At 44.3% G+C, this 25,439-nt stretch overlaps 1 protein-coding gene and 1 long non-coding RNA gene across 4 annotated transcripts in view; both read left to right on the top strand.

Moving 5' to 3' along the window:
• The window catches only part of MYO18B (myosin XVIIIB), a 288,747-nt gene that overhangs the window by 139,861 nt on the left and 123,447 nt on the right, over positions 1-25,439 (top strand). For all 3 annotated transcript variants that reach the window (XR_008327976.1, XM_053368460.1, XM_053368459.1), the window contains exon 27: positions 22,669-22,793. Coding sequence is in view for 2 of the 3 variants with exons in the window: in XM_053368460.1 (XP_053224435.1) it covers positions 22,669-22,793 (125 nt within the window). In the remaining variant the exon portion in view is untranslated. The remainder of the gene's footprint in view (positions 1-22,668; positions 22,794-25,439) is intronic.
• LOC128403583 (uncharacterized) lies at positions 187-21,896 on the top strand. Its single transcript, XR_008327978.1, has 2 exons — positions 187-412; positions 21,580-21,896. It is a non-coding gene; the product is annotated as an uncharacterized LOC128403583 (long non-coding RNA).

Here is a 25,439-nt window from a genome sequence, read left to right as displayed (position 1 = left end):
GGAGAAATTACAGAAATGAATAGGGCACAGGAGGAGATGTTGGATAATCTATCTACTCTGGAGATGCGTCAAAAAGAGCGAAATCTGAAATTCAGGGGTCTCCGGGAGAAGCCAAATGAGAATATAAGAGATAAAATAATAAGAGAACTGGCTGGGTGGATGGAACTAAAAGAAGAAGATATTGGCCCAATGATAATGAATGTCTTTAGAATAAAGGTTAGATCAGTGAAAGCAAGGGCAAAAAAGCTTCCTGGAGATGTTCTAGTCATGTTTAACTCATTGGACATAAGAAATGAAATACTGAGACTGAATTACAACAAAAATCTATGCATAGATGGAGTGAAAATCTTGATTTTTAGGGAGATCCCTGCCAGGTTTCTGAAACGAAGGGGAATTTATAAACAAATGGTGAGTCTACTGAAAAGGAATGGAATTCAGCATAGAATTCAGCTCTACCTCTCTTTCAAATCAGAACCAGTGAAGGCAGTGAAGGTCCTGTGTGAGTGCCTGGAGGCGGTTGGAGGTTGGATGGTGGCTAACAGATTGAGGTTGAATCCTGACAAGACAGAAGTACTGTTTTTGGGGGACAGGAGGCGGGCAGGTGTGGAGGATTCACTGGTCCTGAATGGGGTAACTGTGCCCCTGAAGGACCAGGTGCGCAGCCTGGGAGTCATTTTGGACTCACAGCTGTCCATGGAGGCACAGGTCAAATCTGTGTCCAGGGCAGCTGTTTACCAGCTCCATCTGGTACGTAGGCTGAGACCCTATCTGCCTGCGGACTGTCTCGCCAGAGTGGTGCATGCTCTGGTTATCTCCCGCTTGGACTACTGCAATGCGCTCTACGTGGGGCTACCTTTGAAGGTAGCTACTAATCCAGAACGCGGCAGCTAGACTGGTGACTGGGAGCGGCCGCAGAGACCACATAACACCAGTCTTGAAAGACCTACATTGGCTCCCAGTACGTTTCCGAGCACAATTCATTTTTTTTATTATTATTTTTAAAAAATAGGTTTATTAACGTTTTCAAAAAAGTATAGAAGAAAAACAGAAAAGAGGAAAAAAAAGAAAGAAGAAAGAAAAGAAAAAGAAAAAACAACAGTTAAAAAAGTTTACCATAGTTACATTCCATACCCAATTTCCTTGACTTCCCCACACCTGCCCTTCCTGTATTCCAATTCCAATTTTTAGTTCAGCAATTTTTGTCCCCCCACTTTACCTTATTTCCTCTAATTCAATTTGTTTAATCAATTTTAACTTCTAGACCTCAATCCTTATATTTCATAACCCACTCTTAAAATACTTTTCCTAAATTCCCCCCATCAATTTAATTAACCTATTTTAACTTAAAAATCTCAGTCTTTATAGACCTACACTTATTCTTAACAATCTTTTACTAAGGTCGGCCCCAAATCCCTCCCCAAAATCCCCATTTTTATGTTAGTGGCAAAACCAACTTAATTAAAACAGAATATATTTATACACCCTTTGGGTTCCCGAAGCCCCACCACCCCCTTTCCCGGTTTCGATCCCCAACCAAAGTCCATCAGTCCATCCGAAATCAGCCTGGCGATCTCACATCCGAGGCACTTAATCCTCTCTCAATTTCTCTCTGCCGGTTTTCTTGATAGTCCTTTATTTTAAATTCCGAATCTCGAAGAGGCTCTGTTCCAATAAGGTCCATATTTCTTCCAGCCAGACCTCCATATTTAACAATGAAGCCAAAATCTTGTTTCTTACTTCTCATAAGTCCAAATGTCTCAAAGACTCCAAATTCTGCATTGGCCATATTTATATTCCATATGTCTTCAGATCCCCATAAAAGGAGATCTCTCCAATTTCCATTCTTCACTTCCAACCAGATTTTCTTCATCATGTTCTTATTTTCCTTTATGTCTAGCTTAGCAGGCCTCTGGCTCTCTTTAATCGTCTGCAGCATCACAGCGCCTCCTTCTTTCTCATGTTTCTCTTTAACCGCCTCCTCAAATGTCTCAGATTCCTTTTCCTGTTTGGCTGCAAGGATTTTTGGATCAGCAACAACACTTCCCTGTTCATCTGCAGGAGCTTGAATCATATCCTTTCCAGGCTCAGCAACTTTATTTACTGTTCCCTTCATTGTTATTAGATTCGCAGTCAAAACATTTGTCTGCTCCTGTAGTTTTCCCAAGAGAAGGAAGGTCTTTTCCAATTCAGCCAGTATTTTTCCACTTACAGCCATTTTTGTAATGTCCTGAACCCCCTCTAGAGGGATTCTAGTTACTTATAATTTTTTTTTTAATAAAATTTTTATTGGTTTTCCAACATATATTATAAGACATTACAAACAACAATACAAAAACAAACAAACATATAAACATGTATAATTTCATAATCTTTTTCCTTATACCCAATTTCAACGACTTCCCCATGCCTCCCTTTTCTGCATCCCTGTTTTAAACTTTTTCAGCAACCCCTGATCTAAATTATTTGTAATTCCCTTTCTTTAACCTTTTTTTTTCTCTTATCCAATCATTTATCGCTGCAAATCTGCTATGCTTTACCCATGACATTTTAACACTCACTAATTTTACAACAATTTTTAAGATAAAATTTAAATTTCTTCCAGTCTTCTTCCACCGTCTCTTTCCCTTGGTCACGGATTCTGCCCGTCATCTCCGCCAGTCCCATATAGTCGATCACCTTCGTCTGCCACTCTTCCAGCGTGGGTAGTTCTTGTGTCTTCCAATACTTTGCTAGTAAAACTCTTGCTGCTGTTGTAGCATACATAAAAAACGTCCTATCTTTCTTTGACACCAATTGGCCTACCATGCCCAGGAGAAAAGCCTCTGGTTTCTTATGAAAGGTACACTTAAGCACCTTCTTAATTTCATTATAGATCATTTCCCAGAAGGCCTTAATCCTTGGGCACGTCCACCAAAGGTGGTAGAAAGTACCTTCAGTTTCATTACATTTCCAGCATTTATTATTGGGCAAATGATAGATTTTTGCAAGCTTGACTGGGGTCATGTACCACCTATAAATCATTTTCATAATATTCTCTCTTAAGGCATTACATGCCGTGAACTTCATTCCGGTGGTCCATAACTGTTCCCAGTCAGCAAACATAATGTCATGTCCAATATCCTGTGCCCCATTTAATCATAGCTGATTTAACCGTTTCATCCTGTGTATTCCATTTCAACAGCAAGTTGTACATTCTTGACATATTCTTAGTATTGGGTTCTAACAATTCTGTTTCTAACTTTGACTTTTCCACCTGGAAGCCAATTTTCCTGTCCTGTTTGAATACTTCATTTATCTGGTAATAGTGAAGCCAGTCTCTTACTTTAGACTTCAATTTCTCATAGCTCTGTAGTTTCACTTTTCCACCTTCTTGTTCTATAATTTCCCAATATTTTGGCCATTTCGATTCCATATTAAGTTTTTTCACTTCCTTAGCCTCCATTGGTGACAACCACCTAGGGGTTTTATTTTCCAACAGATCTTTATACCGAATCCAAACATTGTATAATGCTTTCCTAACAATATGGTTTTTGAAACCTTTGTGAGTTTTTACCTTGTCATACCATATATATGCATGCCAACCAAACCTATTATTGAACCCTTCCAAGTCCAAAATGTCTGTGTTCTCAAGAAGTAGCCAGTCTTTCAGCCAGCAAAAAGCCGCTGATTCATAGTGCAGTTTTAAGTCCGGCAGGGCAAACCCCCCTCTTTCTTTTGCATCAGTTAGTATCTTAAATTTTATTCTGGGCTTTTTGCCCTGCCAGACAAATCTAGATATATCTTTCTGCCACCTCTTGAAACAGTCCATTTTGTCCACAATCTGCAATGTTTGAAACAAAAACAACATTCTTGGCAAAACATTCATCTTGATAACAGCAATTCGGCCTAACAAGGAAAGTCTCAAGTTTGACCATATTTCTAAATCTTTCTTGATTTCAGTCCAACATTTCTCATAATTTTCTTTAAATAAGTTCACATTCTTAGGTGTTAAATTAACCCCCAGGTATTTCACTTTATTTGCTACCATTAATCCGGTTTCACTCTGAAACCTCTCTCTTTCCGCAACTGTTAAATTTTCCCCCAATACCTTTGTTTTTTGTTTGTTCAACTTAAAACCTGCTACTCGACCAAAAATTTGTATTGTCTCCAAAACTCTTTTTGTACTAGTGTCTGGCTCTTGTAAAGTTAATACTAGATCATCTGCAAACGCTCTCAATTTATATTGTTTAGCTCCGACCTGAATCCCTTTAACCAGCTGGTCCCCTCTAATCATGTTTAGTAACACCTCCAGAACAGATATAAAAAGTAATGGGGATATTGGGCACCCCTGTCGTGTCCCTTTTTCAATAGCAATTTCCTCAGTAACCACGTTATTTACAATTAGTTTTGCTTTTTGTTCAGAGTAGATTGCACCTATACCATTCTCAAAACCTTGGCCTACCCCCATTCCTTTAAGATTCTTTTTCATAAAACTCCAAGAGATATTGTCAAAGGCTTTCTCCGCATCCACAAATATTAATACTGCCTTAGTATTAATATTGTTTTCAAGTAATTCCATAATATCTATTATGTTTCTCACATTGTCAGATAAATGTCTTCCTAGGAGAAAGCCGGCCTGGTCTTTATGAATCTCACCCACCAAAACCCTCTTCAGTCTTTTTGCCAAAATGTCTGCAAAAATTTTGTAATCCACATTAAGCAATGATATAGGGCGGTAGTTCTTAATCTGACTCTTTTCAGTCTCAGATTTTGGTATAAGTGTAATATATGCTTCTTTCCACGATTCAGGTGCCTTCTTCCCCTCTAAAATTTCATTACAGACTTCCTTAAACGGTTGTATCAGCCAATCTTTCAGAGCTTTGTAGTATCTGGAAGTCAGGCCATCTGGTCCTGGAGATTTTCCCAATTTCATGTTTTGAATGGCTCCCTCTATTTCTTGCTCAGTTATTTTCTGGTTTAAAATCACTTTACTTTGTTCAGATATTTTTTGTAATCCATATTTTTAAAGAAATTCTTCTATCTCTTTTTCATCCACTGGCCCTTGTGCATAAAGTCTTCTGAAATAACTCTGAAAACAGTTTCTAATCTCATTTGGCCTAAAAATGTTCTTTCCTTCAACCTCTAAGCTTGTAACCATATTCAATTTTTGTCTTTTCTTTAATTGCCATGCCAGAAGCTTCCCACATTTATCTGCCGATTCGAATGTCTTTTGTCTCATTTGCTTTATTTTCCATTCTATCTCCTGGTTCATCAGTTCCATATACTGTCTCTGGTAGAACTTAATTTCTCTTAAAATTTCATGAGACTTTGGCTTTGATCTCAATTTTTTTTCAGCTTCTTTTATTCTTTCCAAAATCTTATCTTTCTTTTCATTCTGTCTCTTCTTTTTTAAAGTATTCTGCTGTATCAAAAATCCTCGCATAACGGCTTTACTTGCGTCCCAAATTGTTCTTTTCTCCACCTCTGTCCTCAGATTTATCTCAAAATAGTCTTTCATAGTTTTCTGGGCCTTTTTGTACACCTCTTCATCTCTAAATAGGGAGTCATTCATCCTCCATCTAAAAGAACCAGCTGTTGTTATGTTCATTTCCATCTTTACAGCATTATGGTTGGAGCAAGTCTTTGGGCAGATTTCCACTTTTTTTATCTTAGGTGCCATCCCACTAGTTACCCAAATTTGGTCGATTCTAGTCCAGGTCATTTTTGCCTCTGAAAAGAAAGTTCCCTCTCTCTCAAGAGGGTTTCTTGTTTTCCAAATGTCAATCAAGTCCATATTGTCTGTCATTTCAAAGAAAGTCTTAGGTAGTCTCCCATCCTTGGAAACCACCTGTCTTAGTGCTTTGTCCATATTTGTAGAGACCACTCCATTCATATCTCCCATCATAATTACATTGTAATCCAAATAGTCCATTAATGTCTCATGCAGTTTCTTAAAAAACTCTGACTTCCCTTCGTTCGGAGCATAAATCCCAATTATCAATAATTTTTCTCCTTGGACTTGTATTTCAATTGCCAAATACCTTCCTTGTTCATCTTTAAATATTAACTTAGGGGCCAACTTTTCCTTTGCATAAATCACCACTCCTCTTTTCTTCACTTTATCTGATGAGATAAATTCCTGTCCCAGCCTTTTATTAACAAGTAATTTTCTGTGTATTCTAGTCACGTGGGTTTCTTGTAGACAAATCAAGTCCAATTGTTCCTTTTTTAAAATATGGAAAACCTCACGCCTTTTTCTGGGAAGGTTCAGTCCATTACAATTCCAACTTAAAAATTGTAAAGCCATCTTGTTATTTACTCAGTTGCTCCTCCAACTGCCCCAAGCAGTTGTTCTTCCTTTGTCGGAGTTTTAAGTCCAAATGTCAAGTTCAAAATGTCTGTTGCGTCCTTTGCCTCAGTAGTCAGGTCCACCACTTCCTTCACGAGGTCCTCCTCGTTTCTTTCCAGAAATTGTTCTTTGTCTTGCACTGTTTTTATTTTGATTTTTTTCCCTTTGTAGTTAAAAGACAAGCCTTGTGGAAACTCCCATCTGAATAATATGTTGTTCTTCTTCAACAAAGTGGTCAAGTCCTTGTAATAAGCTCTCACTTCTAAGATGTATTTAGGAATGTCTTTATAGATCTGCACAAAAGAATCTTCAATCTCAAGAGATCTTTGAAACTGTAAACTTAGTATTTTATCTCTTTCCTCCTTAGTTCTCAAAGTTATCAGTCAATCCCTTGGCTTCTTTCTATTTTGTCTTCTGCCCAGTCTAAAAGCAGTAACTATCTTAAATTCCTCCTCTTTCAAATTTACTTGCCAAAATTCCGAAAATTATTTTGTAAGGAAATCTACCAAATTGTCCTGTTCACTTTCTGGGACCAATCTCAATCTCAGATTCCTCTCCTTTCTCTGAAGTTCCAGAAGAGACAGGGCCGCCTCATGCTCCTCCAGCTTTTTACAAACTGGTACTAACTTTTCCTGTGTAGATTCCGCAATGGTTTTTGCCTCTTCAGCGGTCTTACGAATTGTGACATTTTCTTCAATTAATTTATTTATAGTCTCTGTATTAGATGTAACACTTTTGGTATTTAAATCTAACTTCGTTGATAACTCTGTCAACTGTTTAGAATTTTCTGTACCTTGCTTAGTCAAGGCTTCCAAGGCCTCATTTATCTTTATTAATGCTTGAGTCACTGGATCCATAGGTAATGAAGTCACTTTTTCCTGCCCATCTGCACCTGCAGGGACTGAGCCTGATATAGAACCCCTTTTCTTTTGTGCAATTTTAGTTTTGGCTCTTGTTTTTATCTCATCTTCTTGGCCACTCATGTCCCAAGGTCGTTCCCACAGGAATTATTTCCAGGTGGAAAACTCCACTGACTTACTTTTTACAAACTTGTCTTTATAGCTATTTCCCCACAACCCTCTAGGGGGAGTAGCTCACAGTTTAAAGTACAGAGAAGCAAAAGGAAAATGGCTACAAATTTTCCAGTAAATTTCCACTAAAAAGGCTGTCAGTTTGTATCTTCAACAGAGTTCCTAACAATAGCAAATAAAGTCCCAACTTTGTATCAGGCAAGCAAGACACCAACTTTGTAACTAGTTTCCAATGACAGTTTCCAGTCCCGGTGACTTACTTTCTTTTTAGGGCAGTCCTTCCCAAGGGTTTAAACGGCAGAAAGTTCCTTTTTTTAAAACCTCTTTCAAACAGGTGGTACAAGTTCAAATTCTTCCCCCCCGCTCCTGCTGCTAAGGGGGGAGGCTCAAGTTCAATGTCTGGGTTAAATAGGTTTTAGAGTTATCTTCCGTCAAATTGCAGCTTTGTAATTCGTTGCTTTAGCTGTCATGCAGTCCGGGAAAGGCAGACTTCCTTATTTTTAACCTTCCCCGTTTTCGGCCAAATTTTCAAAATTTTTGCTTTAAATCCCAAAAGCCTTCGAATCCTACTCACAGGTATTTTGTAAATCCAAATGTCAGGAAGGAATCGGCGCTCTCCGTCTATGGCGACGCGGCTTCACTCCACGGGCTGGGTAGCGACTCTCAGCACCGCGCTCTCACCCGATGCCACTCCGGAGCCTTTAAAAAGGCTCCTTCGCAGTAAAGGGGGGCGCTTAAGGTGCCCACCGAGTCTCCTTGTTCACAGGCTTCCGCGCCTGTGATTTTAGGGGTCCCCGCTTCGCCGTAGCGGTCAGACCCGAACTCGCGGAGTAGTCTCCCTGAGCGGAGCTCAGTGGGAGACCGCCATTAAACGCTGGCGCCGACCGGAAGTCAGGGATTCTAGTTACTTAATGTCTTCCAATAGTTAACCTTTTCTTCTTAATTTTTAACAATTTGTTACCAAATTGTATCAAATGTAACCAGCAAAGACAGCAGAGACAACGTTCTCCTTTCCCCCCCCAACTTTGACAGCTAATTTGACAGCTGTCAAAATCTATAAACCTCTTCCACAGGCTCTCTCCCCGATCGCTCCCGGGTTTTGGGGGAGGGGTGAATTCCATTCTCAATGTTAGCTCTTATCCTCCAGCGCAGTCACTTAAATTGGCCCAATATAAAGTTAATTGCTTTTTTCCACAAAAAGAAAGGTATTCTCACAACCTTAGCAATGAAATCCTTGCTTTACGATGTTTACAAGGCGGGTAGGCTGACTTCCTTTTAAACACCTTGCCCGATCGTGCCGAATTCCCAGAAATAAATTTCCCTTTTAAGTCCAATTACCGTGTTACTCACGGGTCGTTACTTTTGATCCAAATGTTCAAAGGAAGAAGTTAGCGCTCTCCATCCATGGCATGCGGCTTCACTCAGCAGGGGAAGCAATTGAACTCTCAGCACCACGCCGCTCTCCGTCCCCCGTTCCAGAGCCTTTAAAAAGGCTCCTTTGCGGGTCGGGGGGGCGCAAATGGTGCCCGCCGAGTCACCAGGTCCACAGGCTTCAGCGCCTGTGGTTTCTAAGGGTCCCCGCGTCGCCGCCGCGGCAGTACCCGACCCCTACTAAGCCGATTCCCTCCGGAGCTCGGAGGGAATCCGCCATTAGACGATGGCGCCAACCCGGAAGTTCGTTTCCGAGCACAATTCAAAGTGTTGGTGCTGACCTTTAAAGCCCTAAACGGCCTCGGTCCAGTATATCTGAAGGAGCGTCTCCACCCCCATCATTCAGCCCGGACGCTGAGGTCCAGCGCCGAGGGCCTTCTGGCGGTTCCCTCACTGCGAGAAGCCAAGTTACAGGGAACCAGGCAGAGGGCCTTCTCAGTAGTGGCGCCTTCCCTGTGGAACACCCTCGCACCAGATGTCAAAGTGAACAACAACTACCAGGCTTTTAGAAGACATCTGAAGGCAGCCCTGTTTCGGGAAGCTTTTAATGTTTGCTGTATTATAGTATTTTAATATTCTTTTGGAAGCCGCCCAGAGTGGCTGGGGAAGCCCAGCCAGATGGGCGGGGTATAAATAATAAATTATTATTATTATTATTATTATTATTATTATTATTAATTGGAATTCCCAGAAGGAATCTCCTTTTACTTTAAAGATAAAAGATTCAAACTAACTAGCCCCCAAGAGTTAGAAAAATTCTCCAGAAGATACGACAAAGAGTTAGGGAGGACAGGGAAAATAAAACCAAGACAGGACCAGAAAGAGGAAGGAAAGGAAAAGGAGAAAGAAGAAGAACATCAGGAAGAAGAGGAGGAACAAGAAGAAGAGAGAGAGGAATCAGAAGAAGAAGGCAACAACAAAGAACAGTAAACTTAGCGCAAGTGAGTGGGAACTCTTAGATAAAAGAAATAATGAACCTGAAAGTATTTTCCTGGAATGTCAATGGGATGAACAATTTAAATAGGAGACGAAAAGTTAACCATGTTTTGATTAAACAAAACCTAGATATCATATGCCTGCAAGAAACACATGTAGCAAAAAAGCATAAAAGAATTTTAAGTAATAAAAAACTGGGCCAAGAGTTTATCACATCAGATTCGAACAAAAAGAGAGGTGTGGTAATATATGTAAAAGAGAAGCATAATCCAAAATTAATTTTTAAGGAGGATGAAGGAAGAATATTGATTGTACAAATTGGGTTTCAAGGGGGAAAATGACTGATTGTGGGGATCTAGGCACCAAATGATAAGAAAGCTGAATTTTATACAAAGTTGAATGAAATAATGTTAGAGTATTTAGATCAGAAATTGATACTACTGGGAGATTTTAATGGAGTGGTGGTACCGGATTTAGACAGATTAACAAAGAGGCGAAATACATAGGAAGGTAAACTGCCGAAGGCCTTCTTTGATATGGCCAATACATTGGGAGTAATTGACATCTGGAGATTAAGGAATCCAACAGTAAGACAATTTTCATTCCACTCTGAACCAAACTAAAGCTTCAGCAGAATAGATCAGATCTGGGTTTCTAAGATTCTAACACCGAGAGTAACTAGAATTGAAATCCTCCCAAGAACCCTGTCAGATCATAATCCGCTATATATGGAATTAAAAGGAAAGGACCCTTCTACACATAGATGGAGAATGAATGAGAGCTTATTTAATGACCAGAGAGTAGTGGAAACTGCAAAAAAGACAATAACAGACTATTTTAAATGGAATCTAAACAAAGAAACACCAATTGAAACAGTCTGGGACACGAGCAAAGCGGTGATAAGGGGTTTCCTGATTCAAAAAAACAGCTTCCAGAAAAGAGGGAGAGAGAAGAAGAAAGAAGAGATCCTGTCCCAGCTCATGGAGAACGAAAAACAGCTAATAACAAAACCTAAAGATGAAATAATAAAACGAAATATAAAAATGTTGCAGTCTCAGTTCTCCATGGTGGTGGGACAGGAGATCGAATGGAAAATAAAAACCATGAGACAAAAATTTTTTGAGTCTGCCAACAAAGTTGGGAGATTCTTGGCGTGGCAAATAAAAGCAAGACAAAAACAGAACACAATTTGTAAAATAAAAGATGGGGATAAAATGATTGAGGACCCGAAAGAAATTAGAAAAGTATTTCAGAGATTCTATAGAGATCTTTATAGGAAAGATAAAGAAGACAATAAGAGAATAGAAAAGTATATCCATGACCATAAATTGCATCAAATCTCAGAAGAAGAAAAAAGAATGCTTAACCAGGAGATAACAGAACAAGAGGCCACAAAGGCAATAAAAAGAATGAAAATAGGGAAGGCCCCAGGACCGGACGGTATCTCAGCAAAGTATTATAAAACACTATCGCAATACCTGACACCTGTTCTAAGTGAAGTAATGAATAAAGTCTTAAGAGAAGGAAAGATGCCAAACACCTGGAAAGAAGCCTATATTACACTGATCCCGAAGAAAGAGGTGGATATATTAGATGTAAAAAATTTCAGACCAATTTCGTTATTGAATAACGACTATAAGCTATTTGCGGATATACTAGTGAATAGACTAAAAATGGTGTTAAATAAGGTGATACACAAGGACCAAACAGGCTTTCTGCCGGAGAGGCAACTAAGGGACAACATAAGAAACCTGATAAATATAATTGAATACCTTGAAGTCAGAAATGAGAAACAGGCAGTATTAATGTTCATAGACGCGGGAAAAGCGTTTGATAATGTTTCTTGGCATTTCATGAAAGAAAACTTAAAAGTATTAGGAATTGGTGAAAATTTTTTGAGAGGTATTGACACGATTTATTCGGACCAAAAAGCAAAGTTAATAATTAATAACAACATATCAGATAACTTTGAGATAACTAAAGGTACTAGGCAGGGATGTCCTTTGTCTCCCTTGCTATTTATTACAGTCGTAGAGGTCTTGAACAAGAAGCTAAGAGAATCATCAGAAGTCAGAGGCATTAATGTGGGACGAAAAGAATTTAAGTTAAGAGCCTTCGCAGATGATCTAGTCTTAACGTTGGAAGAACCAAGACAAAGTGTGAAAGAGGCAAGGTATCAGGGTTTAAACTCAACAAAAACAAGACGAAAATGCTAGCAAAAAATCTGAAGAAAGAAGAGATGGAAGAATTACAAGTAGACTCAGGAATCGCGATAGCTAAAAAAATAAAATATTTAGGAATTTGGATGACAACAAAAAATATAAACCTGTACAAGGACAACTATGAGGTGGTATGGAAAGAAATTAAGAAAGATATGGATATATGGAGCAGACTAAAATTGTCATTATTAGGCAGAATCTCTGAGATAAAAATGAATATACTACCTAGACTGTTATTTTTATTTCAAGCAATACCAGTGGTAAAAGGGATAAGACAATTTAAGGATTGGCAAAAAAATTTAGCGAAATTTGTCTGGCAGGGGAAAAGGCCAAGGATAAAAATGAAGATACTAGTAGATAAGAAAGAGAGAGGAGGTTTTGATTTACCAGACCTGACTTTATATTATGAAGCTTCGTGCTTGGTATGGTTAAAAGATTGGCTGACTTTAGAAAACACTGACCTATTAGATCTAGAGGGCCAGGACAATAGATACGGTTGGCATTCGTACCTATGGTACAACAAAGTAAAGGTACATAAAGGTTTTCTAAACCATGTGATTAGGAAATCTTTATATGAAGTATGGGATCGGAATAAAAACCTCCTGGAAAGAAAGACACCGTGGTGGATATCACCAATTGAGGTGTTGACAACAAAAAAAGTAAACATGGAAGGGGAAAGAGTAACATATGAAGATATTACTAGGAAAACAGACCAAGGGATAAAGCTCAAACCATATAACCAAATGTCATAGACCAAATGGAGCAAACAGCACGCAGACCTAGTGGTGGGAGGAAAAAATCCTTAAATAAGAGACACGGGGGAATGATTAATGGGCTTCAATGTCTGTACACTAATGTGCAAAGCATGGGAAATAAACAAGATGAGCTTGAGCTCTTGGTACAGCAAACTAAATATGACATAATAGGCATCACTGAAACCTGGTGGGATAAGTCCCACGATTGGAATGTAATAATGGAGGGATACAATCTATTTCAGAGAAACAGACCAGACAAGAAAGGAGGAGGAGTGGCGTTATATGTCAGGGATGTGTATACCTGTGAAGAGATCCAAGATTTAGAACCTCAAAGCCAAAGTGAGAGCATTTGGGTCAAAATTAAGGGAGAGAAGAATAACAGTGACCTCATTGTGGGAGTTTACTATAGATCCCCAAGCCAAACGGAGGACATAGATGATGCCTTCCTGGAACAGATGGCCAAGCATGCAAAAGGAAGGGAGATAGTAGTAATGGGGGACTTCAATTACCCGGATATTTGTTGGATGTCAAACTCAGCCAAGAGCATAAGGTCAAACAGATTCCTCACTGGCCTTGCAGACAACTTCATTGTCCAGAAAGTGGGAGAAGCAACAAGAGGAACAGCCATTTTAGATCTGGTCCTAACCAATGTTGATGACCTGGTTAGTGGGGTAGAAGTGGAAGGATCATTAGGCGCGAGTGATCATGCTCTTCTGAAGTTTACTATACAGCGGAAAGGAGCAGCCAAGCATACTAGGACTCAATTTCTTGACTTTAAGAAAGCCGACTTCATAAAACTTAGGGAAGTGCTGGGTGAGATCCCATGGACAGTAATACTAAAAGGAAAGGGAGTTCATGATGGCTGGGAGTTTGTTAAGAGGGAGATAGTAAAAGCACAACTTCAGGCAATACCAATGAGACGGAAAAATGGAAGATGCCTAAAGAAGCCAGGGTGGCTATCTAAAGAACTTTTAACTGAGTTAAGATTAAAAAAGGATGTGTACAAAAAATGGAAAAGGGGGGAAACCACCAAAGAGGAATTCAAACAAATAGCCAGCACGTGTAGACACAAAGTCAGAAAAGCTAAAGCACAGAATGAACTCAGGCTTGCTAGAGAGGTTAAAAGCAACAAAAAAGGCTTTTATGGGTATGTTCGTAGCAAAAGGAAGAACAAAGAAACAGTGGGGTCACTCAGAGGAGAAGATGGTGAAATGCAAACAGGGGACACAGAAAGGGCTGAACTCCTCAATGCCTTCTTTGCCTCAGTCTTCTCCGATAAAGAAAACAATGCCCGACCTGAAGAATTTGGAGCAAATGATTCAGCAGAGGAAACACAGCCCAGAATAACTAAGGAGATAGTACAAGAATACTTGGCTAGTTTAGATGTATTCAAGTCTCCAGGGCCAGATGAACTGCATCCAAGAGTATTAAAAGAACTGGCAGATGTGATCTCAGAACCACTGGCAGTCATCTTTGAGAATTCCTGGAGAACAGGCGAAGTCCCGGCAGACTGGAGGAGGGCAAATGTTGTCCCTATTTTCAAAAAGGGGAAAAGAGAGGACCCAAATAATTACCGCCCAGTCAGTCTGACATCAATACCAGGGAAGATTCTGGAGCAGATCATTAAGCAAACAGTCTGTGAGCACCTAGAAAGGAATGCTGTGATCACCAATAGTCAGCATGGATTTCTGAAAAATAAGTCATGTCAGACTAACCTGATCTCGTTTTTTGACAGAATTACAAGCCTGGTAGATGAAGGGAACACAGTGGATGTAGCCTACCTTGATTTCAGCAAGGCATTTGACAAGATGCCCCATGATATTCTTGTAAAGAAGCTGGTAAAATGCGGTCTTGACTATGCTACCACTCAGTGGATTTGTAACTGGCTGACTGACCGAACCCAAAGGGTGCTCATCAATGGTTCCTCTTCATCCTGGAGAAGAGTGACTAGTGGGGTGCCACAGGGTTCTGTCTTGGGCCCGGTCTTATTCAACATCTTTATCAACGACTTGGATGATGGACTCAAGGGCATCCTGATCAAATTTGCAGATGACACCAAACTGGGAGGGGTGGCTAACACCCCAGAGGACAGGATCACACTTCAAAACGACCTTGACAGATTAGAGAACTGGGCCAAAACAAACAAGATGAATTTTAACAGGGAGAAATGTAAAGTATTGCACTTGGGCAAAAAAAATGAGAGGCACAAATACAAGATGGGTGACACCTGGCTTGAGAGCACTACATGTGAAAAGGATCTAGGAGTCTTGGTTGACCACAAACTTGACATGAGCCAACAGTGTGACGCGGCAGCTAAAAAAGCCAATGCAATTCTGGGCTGCATCAATAGGAGTATAGCATCTAGATCAAGGGAAGTAATAGTGCCACTGTATTCTGCTCTGGTCAGACCTCACCTGGAGTACTGTGTCCAGTTCTGGGCACCACAGTTCAGGAAGGACACTGACAAACTGGAACGTGTCCAGAGGAGGGCAACCAAAATGGTCAAAGGCCTGGAAACGATGCCTTATGAGGAACGGCTAAGGGAGCTGGGCATGTTTAGCCTGGAGAAGACGAGGTTAAGGGGTGATATGTGTCAGGGAACTGCCATCGGAACTAGTGGAGGAGGCGAGGCTCCACAGCGATGCTGGAGAGGGGCCAAGCAGGGAGGGAGGCAGGTCTCCGGCTGGGGAAGATAATCAGCGCAACACCAGGGATAGAGGGGGGCCGATGGGGGAAGCAGAGAGGAGGCTCCAGGATTCTTCACAGGAGACCAGTGAGGAGAGCACAGGTCCTCCGCTGCCCACACCCACCCTGCGCAGAATACTTCCGCGCAGGGAAAGTAGGCGGCGACTTGGCGTCAAAGAACTTCTTTGCTGGAAGAGGTTCAAGAAACGCCCACTGACGGATTCTGCCAGTGACTGAACAGCCACGGAGTGGATGGCTGTCCAGTGAGAAACGGTTTAACCAGGCAACCTAGCCCAGAGCGGCGGTAACTTATGCACAAGCAACCCCTAAAGCCATTACAGCAATCCGTCAGTCCCTGAAGTTGCTTGTGCGCAGCGACAGGCAGGGGAGCATAATGAGTCAAACCGGCGAAGCCGGCACCACGGAGCGAGCAGCTGGAGTGCAGAATCTGGTGGAGAGGAACCGAGATTTAGAACAGCATGTGGCTCTGCTGACGGTGAGGCTGGAAGAACGGAGGGCTCAGGATGCCAAGGTCAGACCCACCCCCATCGCAAGGAAGGTACCGGGGCTGGTGCACAAATTTGAGGGGAGGCCCCAGGACTACAACGCGTTCCGAACGGAAATAGAGTATGCTTTGGAACTGCAGCATGATGACTTTGCGGATGATGGGGAGAGGGTGGCCTACATTGTGGGGCATCTGGAGCATGGGGCATGGGAATGGATCAGGCCCCTAACGGCAACGCAAAATGCCGCCTTGAAAGACGTCAGGAATTTTTTTCAGGCAATGAATGCAATGTTTTCAAGCGAAGTGGAGCAAAATGTGGTTCGACGGCAATTGATGGGGTGCAAGCAGGGGAGCCAATCAGTTAGAGACTACTGGTCGCGCTTTGCGATGTTAATCCACCGGCTTGGGTGGGATCTGGACGCTGAACCCATTCAGATGTTGTTTGAGGAGGGGTTGTCCCCAACGGTCAAGGATGAGCTTTCCCGCGTGCCCCGCCCACAGTCGATGGACCAGCTGACCAAGGCTGTGCTTGCGATTGGAACAAGACGGGAAGCGCGGGCTCAGGAGAAGAGCGAAGGGAGAGGGGAACGTTACCATGACTACTGCATTCCTGAAATACCGAGGCAGCCTTCCCAGCCGGCTGAGCCAATGGAAATAGATGGCGCGCGCGAAGTTTCAAACACCACTGAAGGGCGCAAGAGGGAGGGAAAGGATTGGAAAACCCACAAGAAGTGTTTCCTCTGCCAACGGCCAGGACATTTTGCCAGGGTCTGCCCTCAAAGAAAGGCCTGGCAAGGGATGGTGGGAGCTGCTGGCTGTGAGGGAAAGGGGGAAACGGATCAGGCCCAGGGAAACGGCCAAGCTTGGCTGCCAATCAGTGGGGGCAGCAGCCAAGCCAACAACCAATAGAAGTGCCCCAACCAGACCCTCCCAGGGCAGCTATAGCCATAGACGTGGTGCTAGAACTCCCAAATGGGCACCCAGTCAAGGTGAAGGGGCTGCTGGATTCAGGCAGTTCCTGCAATTTCTTCAGCAAGAGCTTCGCTCTAGAACACCAACTCCACCTGCTGCCTCTGGATTTTCCCTTGCAAGTGACAACCATCGACGGCAGGGAACTTCTGGGAGGGAAGGTGACGCACCAGACCCCACCAATGAGAATGAGGGTTTCCAGGCACACAGAGACCATTGCCTTTCACGTAGCCACACTGTCAGGACCCCCAATAATACTGGGAATGAGCTGGCTGGCACTGCATGATCCAGTAGTGGCATGGCATCAGCGGTCAGTCACCTTTGGGTCAGCTTACTGCTTGGAACACTGCATGGGGGGGGGAACCCGAAGGATGGGAACCCAGGGTGGCTGGAATGGCTGTGGAGCCAAAAGGGAAGGTGCCACCCCAATATGCTGACCTGCAGGAGGTCTTCAGTGAGAAGGAGGCGGATAGACTACCCCCCCATAGGCCCTTTGACTGCCAAATCAACCTACTCCCAGGGGCTCAGCTGCCAGTGGGTAAACTGTATGCCATGTCGGACAGGGAGATGCAGGAGTTGCGGGAATTTATTGACAAGAACCTGAAAAGAGGTTTCATAAGAGAATCAAAGGCGGTGGGGGGCAGTCCGGTGTTCTTTGTGGACAAAAAGGATACTAATCAGCCCAGATTAGTCATAGATTTTAGGGCCTTGAACCTTGTATCAGAACCCGTGACCTTCCCAATGCCCAGGATTGACGACATTTTAGCACGGGTGAGGCAGGGGAAAATTTTTACCAAGCTGGACCTCAGGGGGGCATACAATTTCATCAGGATGAGGGAGGGGGACGAATGGAAAACCACAATGTTCACCCCCCTGGGAGCCTTTGAGTACTTAGTTATGCCCTTCGGATTACAGTCGGGCTCCGCCTGCTTTCAAGCTTTCGTGCACCACGTGTTGGGGTCCCTGCTGTACAAAAACTGCGTAGCCTTCTTGGACGACGTCTTAATCTATTCTGACAATGAGAAGCAACATGTCAGAGACGTCAGGGAAGTGCTAAAGAGACTGCAGAAGCACCAGTTGTGGGTCAAGCTGGAAAAATGCCAATTTCACACAAGGGAGGTCGAGTTTCTGGGGTACAAGTTGTCAGACAAGGGCCTAGCTATGGACCCCAGCAAGGTGCAGGCGGTACTGGAATGGAAGGCCCCCAAGACCCGGAAGGACGTGCAGAGGTTCCTAGGGTTCAGCAACTTCTACAGGAAGTTCATCAAGAACTTCGCCCATTTAACAGCACCCATCACAGATTGTCTCAGTAGCAAAAAGAAGTTCGTCTGGACGGAAGGGGCCCAGCAATCCTTTGAAAGCCTGAAGAAAGCGTTCGCGTCGGAGGAGCAACTCCTGCACGTGGATCTGGAGAAGCCCATAAGGCTAGAGACCGACGCGTCAGACCGGGCCATAGGAGCCGTACTTTTGCAGCCAGGAACCCAGCAAGACTGGAGGCCGTGCACCTTTTTCTCGAGGAAGCTGAGCAAGTCAGAGCAGAACTACACGGTGTATGACCGCGAACTGCTAGCTATCTATGCAGCGTTTCGCCGATGGAGACATCTGTTAATAGGGGCGCGGCACAAGATCCAGGTTTGCACGGATCACAAGAACTTGGAGTACTGGAGGACTGCGCGAGTACTCAACCAGAGACAGATTCGATGGGCACAAGAGTTCTCCAAGTTTTCCTTCGAGATCCGGTATGTGCCGGGAGAGGAGAATGTTAGAGCCGATGCTCTCTCCCGGAAGCCGGAGTACATGGAAGGAGAGGGACCGCCGGAAGCCCGACACGTGTTCCCCGAGGACAGATGGGTGTGTGTGGGAGTGTTGGTTGGGAAACGAGAACTAGCCGGTCTCACCAGGGACGACAAGTTCGCCCAAACTAAAATCAGGGAACTCCGGGAAGGAAGGGAAAACCATGGAGAGTTTGAGGGAAAGGAAGGGGTACTGTACTATAAGGGAGCGCTGTACGTACCGGGGGAGACCTTGAGGGGAAGGGTACTCAAACAACTCCACGACAACCCAACAGCGGGGCACTTTGGTCAGCACAAGACCATGCTGCTTGTCACCAGGCAGTTCTGGTGGCCAAGGGTAAGGGAAGATGTACGGGAGTATGTACGGGGGTGCGACCGCTGCCAGAGGGCAAAGGGGGAGAGGGCGGCCCCTGCAGGGTTACTGGAACCCTTACCCACGCCGGGAAGACCCTGGGAGGTGGTGTCCATAGATTTTATGACAGATTTGCCCAAATCAAGGGGGAAGACAGCAGTCATGGTAGTAGTTGATCTACTGACAAAAATGTGCCATTTCATAGCTTGCTCACATGCGGTGACGGCAGAGGAAACGGCCAGATTGTTTGTGGATCACATCTTCAGGTTGCATGGGGCTCCCTCGAGGGTCATCTCAGATCGCGGGAAACAATTTACTTCAAGGTTCTGGAGGAAGCTCATGAGCTTGCTGCAGGTTGAGGTGGGCTTCTCGACGGCGAGACACCCGGAAACCAATGGGCAAGCGGAACGAGCGAACAGTATACTCCAGCAATACCTACGCTGCTACGTCAGCGAGAGACAGAACGATTGGGTAGAGAGACTAGCGCTGGCTGAATTTGCATACAGTAACGCTGAACACGTGTCCACGGGAATGAGCCCGTTCATGGCCAATTATGGGTGTCACCCCAGGGCCTTCCCGGGAAGGGGGGAGGAAGGGTGGAGCGTACCTGCAGCAGAGCAGTTTGTGGAAGAAATGGAGGCCTTGCACCAGCAACTCCAGATGAATTTGGAGAGGGCCAAGGAAATCTACAAGAGGCAGGCAGACAAGCACCGTTGGGAAGGAGAGACCATACGGGTGGGAGACCGGGTGTGGTTGTCAACCCGAGGGTTACCCTTTAAGGGAGGGTGCAAGAAGTTGCAGCCGAGGCAGCTGGGACCTTTTGAGGTAACACAGCAGGTGAACCCCATGGCATTCAGGCTCAAGCTGCCTGACAGCATGAAGTTACACCCGGTGTTCCATAGGTCCCTACTCTCTCCGTACAGGGAGGGACGGGAATTCCCGGGACGGGAGGGAGAAGTCACCACACACCCGCAGGTAGAGGAGAGGGAACACCACAACCAAGCCACGGAAATACTCGATTCCAGGTGGCGAGGGCGCAAGGTAGAGTACTTGGTAGCTTGGGAGGGAGAACCCCGGTCAGAAGACACGTGGGTTCCCGCGGAGGCAATCAATGACGGGTATCTAGTGGAAGAGTTCCACAGTCGGTTCCCACACAAACCAAAACCACCAGCGAGATTCTGGGAGGAGCAATTTGGCACCACCGACGACGAGGAGGACTTTGAGGGTTTTTCTGCCTCCGAAGAGGAGGGAGGAGAAGCGTCAGAGTGAGAAGAATCAGACTGGGAGGCCCACCCCGCGGGGAGAGATCAGAGCGTGTGGGAAGCGGGTTTTGAATCCTCTGAGGATGACGACAGCTCCTTCCAGGGATTCCCTGCGATGTCGGCCAAGGACAGGGACGAAGTTGGATCCAAAGGTCGGGCCAGGGGTGGAGGGGGTTCTGGGGGGGAGATGGATGTCAGGGAACTGCCATCGGAACTAGAGGAGGAGGCGAGGCTCCACAGTGATGCTGGAGAGGGGCCAAGCAGGGAGAGAGGCAGGTCTCCAGCTGGGGAAGAAAATCAGCGCAACACCAGGGATAGAGGGGGGCCGATGGGGGAAGCAGAGAGGAGGCTCCAGGACTCTTCGCACGAGACCAGCGAGGAGAGCACAGGTCCTCCGCTGCCCACACCCACCCTGCGCAGAAGACTTCCGCGCAGGGAAAGTAGGCGGCGACTTGGCGTCAAAGAACTTCTTTGCTGGAAGAGGTTCAAGAAACGCCCACTGACGGATTCTGCCAGCGACTGAACAGCCACGGAGTGGATGGCTGTCCAGCAAGAAACGGTTTAACCTGGCAACCTAGCCCAGAGCGGCGGTAACTTACGCACAAGCAACCCCTAAAGCCATTACAATATGATAGCCATGTTCAAATATATAAAAGGATGTCACATAGAGGAGGGAGAAAGGTTGTTTTCTGCTGCTCCAGAGAAGCGGACACGGAGCAATGGTTCCAAACTACAAGAAAGAAGATTCCACCTAAACATTAGGAAGAACTTCCTGACAGTAAGAGCTGTTCGACAGTGGAATTTGCTGCCAAGGAGTGTGGTGGAGTCTCCTTCTTTGGAGGTCTTTAAGCAGAGGCTTGACAACCATATGTCAGGAGTGCTCTGATGGTGTTTCCTGCTTGGCAGGGGGTTGGACTCGATAGCCCTTGTGGTCTCTTCCAACTCTATGATTCTATGATTCTATGAAAAGATGTTAACAGGGTGGCTGCAATACCACCAGATCAGTGACTTATTAAAGGAAGATAAAAAGAGAAATGGGTTTGAAGATAAAAAATCGAAATTCCAAATCGAGTTAATAGACTGTAAAGATAAAATTTTATCAAGAATGTATAGTTTATTGCTAGAATGGTATACAAAAGACGAAGAAGTAAAGGAATCAATGATAAAATGGGCAATTGATATTGGGCATAACATTGAATTGGATGTGTGGAAAAGATTATGGAAGGAAGGTTTGAGATTTACAGGATGCATGGCTTTAAAAGAAAACTTGCTAAAAATGATGTATAGATGGCATTTGATGCCAGTAAAATTAGCTAAAATGTATAGGAAAAAAGAAAGAAAATGTTGGAAATGTAAAAAGGCAGATGGGGACTATTTCCATATGTGGTGGACCTGCGATAAGGTAAAAAAAAATTGGGAATCAATTTATAATGAACTCAAAAAAATATTTAGATATACTTTCCCCAAAAGACCGGAAGCGTGTCTATTAGGCTTAATAGGAACAGAAATTAAAATAGAAGATCAAAATTTGTTCATGTATGCTACAGCTGCCGCGAGGACCCTTCTGGCCCAAAGATGGAAAGTACAAGATATACCAACTATTCAGGAGTGGCAGGCGAAGTTGACAGAATATGCAGAGCTTGCCAAACTGTCAGGGAGGATCCGGGACCAGGGAGATCAAAGATACCAAAATAACTGGAGTAAATTTATTGAATATTTAAAGAAGAATTGTAAAGAGGTCAAGACACTAGCAGGATTGACATAATACCTCCAATGTATAATAGTACTAATATGAGAATGATGTGCGCGATGGAAAGAGGATAAATATACCAGTTGTGGGGAGGGAGGGGGGTCGCGACTCGGCAGAGTCAAAGGGAATGTATGGTGCTATTACAATTTGTTGGAAAAGAATATGTAAGGAAAAAAATTAACATTTACTTGGAAAAAAAAAACAGACTGAGAAAATGGCTCCGTGACTCGGCTCTTTTATGGAGTCAGTCAGAGCCACGTCCATCTCCTAGGTCACATGCAGGAGGAGAAAGCTCCAGACGACTGGGACAGGAAGTTACCCAGACTGGATGTCCCCCTGCCCATGCCCACTCTAGGGAAACAAAGATCGTTGCATTTGACTGCACCAATGAATTACATCCAACACTTTTCGTATCATGTTACCTCTTCTCACTTTTTCTCTAAACTAAACAGTTTCCTGTAAACAGCTGCCCTTTACAGCTCAGGACCCTGGTTGACACTTCTCTAATAACACAGCACTTCACTAGGTCCCCTGAAAATCCTGTGACCACAAGCCATTTTGTTGTGCCTGCTTGGGTGCAGCAGCATCTGTGTGGACTTTATTTGAGCAGTTTGGATGTGCAATGTAAATGTGTCTCTTTTGGCATTAACAGGAGATGAATGGCAGATGCGCCTGGACTGTGCACAGACTGAGATTGGATTTCTCCGGAAAAGAATCACACAGCTGGAGGAAAGGCTGGAGGCGGAGCAGACATCCAAAAAGGAGCTGGAACAAAAGGCAGGCCAAGGAGCATTGGCTGGGGTGGGGCCGTGTGTTTACATTTCCCCCCAGTGGGCTCCCATGTGCAGATCACTGAGCCTGTCATGAGAGTCTTCCTGAAGCTGCCCTTGGATGTCAGGCAGTGCATAGTTAGACTAGGGAACTCACTCCCACAGGAGGCAGTGATGACCATCAGCTTGGATGGCTTTAAAGGGGAATTGGACAAATTCATGGCTTTTGATAGCTATTACCACAATGGCTATGCTCTGCCTTCAAAGTCAGAGGCAGCAATGCTTCTCAATACCAGTTGCTGGCAACCACAGGAAGGGAGAGGACTGCTCTTGTGCTCAGCTCCTGTCTGTGGACTTCCCACAGTGAGAAAAGGGCTATTCTCTCCCTGCTGGCTTGCTACTCCTTCTGGGTCTTAGTCCCTGTTGGCTTTATGCCTTTAACACAGTAGTTAATGGTGCCCACTGGCCTGGACTATTCTGTATACCACAGTTTATAGAAGCCCAGAGAAATGATTCAACTCCCAGTGCAAACAATTGGTATAGATCAACCTTCCCTAACCTTGTCTGTCTAGATGTTTTGAACTGCAACTCTCACCAGCCCCAGCTAGCACTTAATGAGAGCATATTTTATATTTTAGTTTTTATATTTAAGACCATTTCTCTAAGTGGTATACAAAAAACCAAACAACAGACAGCTTGAACCACAACAGGTTTTACAAAAATACAGAGTTACTTATAAAAATGTTACAGTAAAGCAAAAATTCTAAGTACATGTAAGCCAATATCAGTTCCTCCTGCTCCTGGCATACCCACCCCTCTCGGCCTCACCCAGGACTCAACTTACCCACCCTGGTACCTGCACCCAGGGCCTAAACTAACTCACAGCTGTTCCTCGGAAAGCTCCCACAGAGGGGAAGGTTCCAAGAAGCTCCTGCCATCGCCCTAGTCTCTCCCTCCATGTATGCTTTTAATGGGCAGGCCCAAGGTGGAGGGAGCCTCATCAGGCTGCTGCCCACAGGTGTGTCCCACTCAGCAGCCAGCTGCCCTCTCCACACCCAATTCCAGGTGCAGCAGGTTTGGTGAGTTCCCCAGGGGGTCCCAATGATGGAAGAAGGGTGCCCCTCCACTCACAATTCATTTTCCAGCCTCTGCCCTCTCCTCCTCCAACTGCTCTATCTGTCGTCCAAAACATTTGGAAGGACCTGGTGGGCTTCAAGATTGGATACGACTGGCTCATTCAGAAGTGCTTGATGCAGCAGAATCAATTTAATTTTAATTGGTCTTAATTAATTAGATGATGTTCTGCCCTGCCGTTCAACTTTAAATGTTTGCGAAGCAGTTAATGACAAAAAGGCATCAAAATACGAGTGAATACAAAGATCAATAAGCAGCAATAAAACAAGACTATTAACACCTTTTAAAACAGAAGCAGGAAAGGAGCGGAAGAAGGGGATAATAAAAGCAGAGGCAGAGCAATCAAAGAGAGAGGAGCATCAATAAAAGCACACTGAGGAAAGCAGTAATACATTTATTATTATCATTTTTTTCTGTCCCACCATTGGGGTAGCTCCTCACAAGAGGGCCTCCCTATGCAATGGCTAGGCAGCTATAATAAATGCACCAACAAGATTAAATGATTAAAACAGCAATAAAAGGAAGTCCCTCTTCACGCAGCACAGAGTTAAACATGGGCACTCCCTCCCCCAGGAGGATGGGATGGCCACCAACTTGGATGACTTTAAAAGAGTCTTGGACGAGTTCATGGAGGAAAAGGCTGCCAGTGGCTGCTTGTCAGGATGTCAAGATGGCTCTGCTCTGCCTCCATGGTCAGAAACAGTGATGCTTCTGGATAGTAGTTGCTGGAAAAGAGAGGAGGGGAGAGTTGCTTTTCTGCTCAAATCCGACTTGAGGGTTTCCTTTTGGGGCATCCAGTGAGGCACTGTGAGACAGGAAGGTGGACTGGATTGGCCCTTGACCTGATCCAGCAGGCTCTCCTTATGTTCTTAATATTACACAAAATATAAGCATTGCTGGCTCCTTTAGGTACCGTTTTAGAGGACTTTTAAGTGTGTGTGTGAATAGAGAAACATGTTTAGGGCTGGGGCTTGCAGATTTCATTAAAGCCCCTCTCAAATAATGCAAGCATTGCCGTGAGATCACCTCAGGGCATCTGTGATGAAGAAGCCTGTAGCTCCATGGAAGAGCACTGCCTTTGCATGCAGAAAGTAACAGGTTCCATCCCTGTCTCCATCTCCAGGAAGGACTGGGAGTGTCCCCTGCAGGAAACCCTGGAGAGCTGCTTCTGCCAGTCGTTGCAGACAAAGTGGAGGCAAATGGGCCAATTGCTGGACTCAGGAAAAGGCAGCTTCTGAGATCCCTTTTCAAATCAGCCTTTTATTTGGAACCATGAGCACTGGGATCTTTGCTTTTAGGGAAGGACTGTAGCTCAGAGTTTAGAGCACCTGCTTTGCATGCAAAGAGTCCCTGGTTCCTGCGGTTCCATCCGTGGCAGCATCTCCAGGGAGCTCTGGGAAAAGACCCCGGCCTGAGAGCCCAGGGAGCAGACAGCACAGAAGCAGAGCTAAATGGACTGATGCTCTGACTCCGTGTAGGGCAGATGCCTGCCTTCTAAAAATAAACCAGGGTGGACTTG

The sequence above is a fragment of the Podarcis raffonei genome, chromosome 16 (assembly GCF_027172205.1).
Source record: "Podarcis raffonei isolate rPodRaf1 chromosome 16, rPodRaf1.pri, whole genome shotgun sequence".
Taxonomy (NCBI): Eukaryota; Metazoa; Chordata; class Lepidosauria; order Squamata; family Lacertidae; genus Podarcis; species Podarcis raffonei.
The sequence above is the reverse complement of the archived record's forward strand: the minus strand, read 5'-3'. Positions and strand labels throughout refer to the sequence as shown.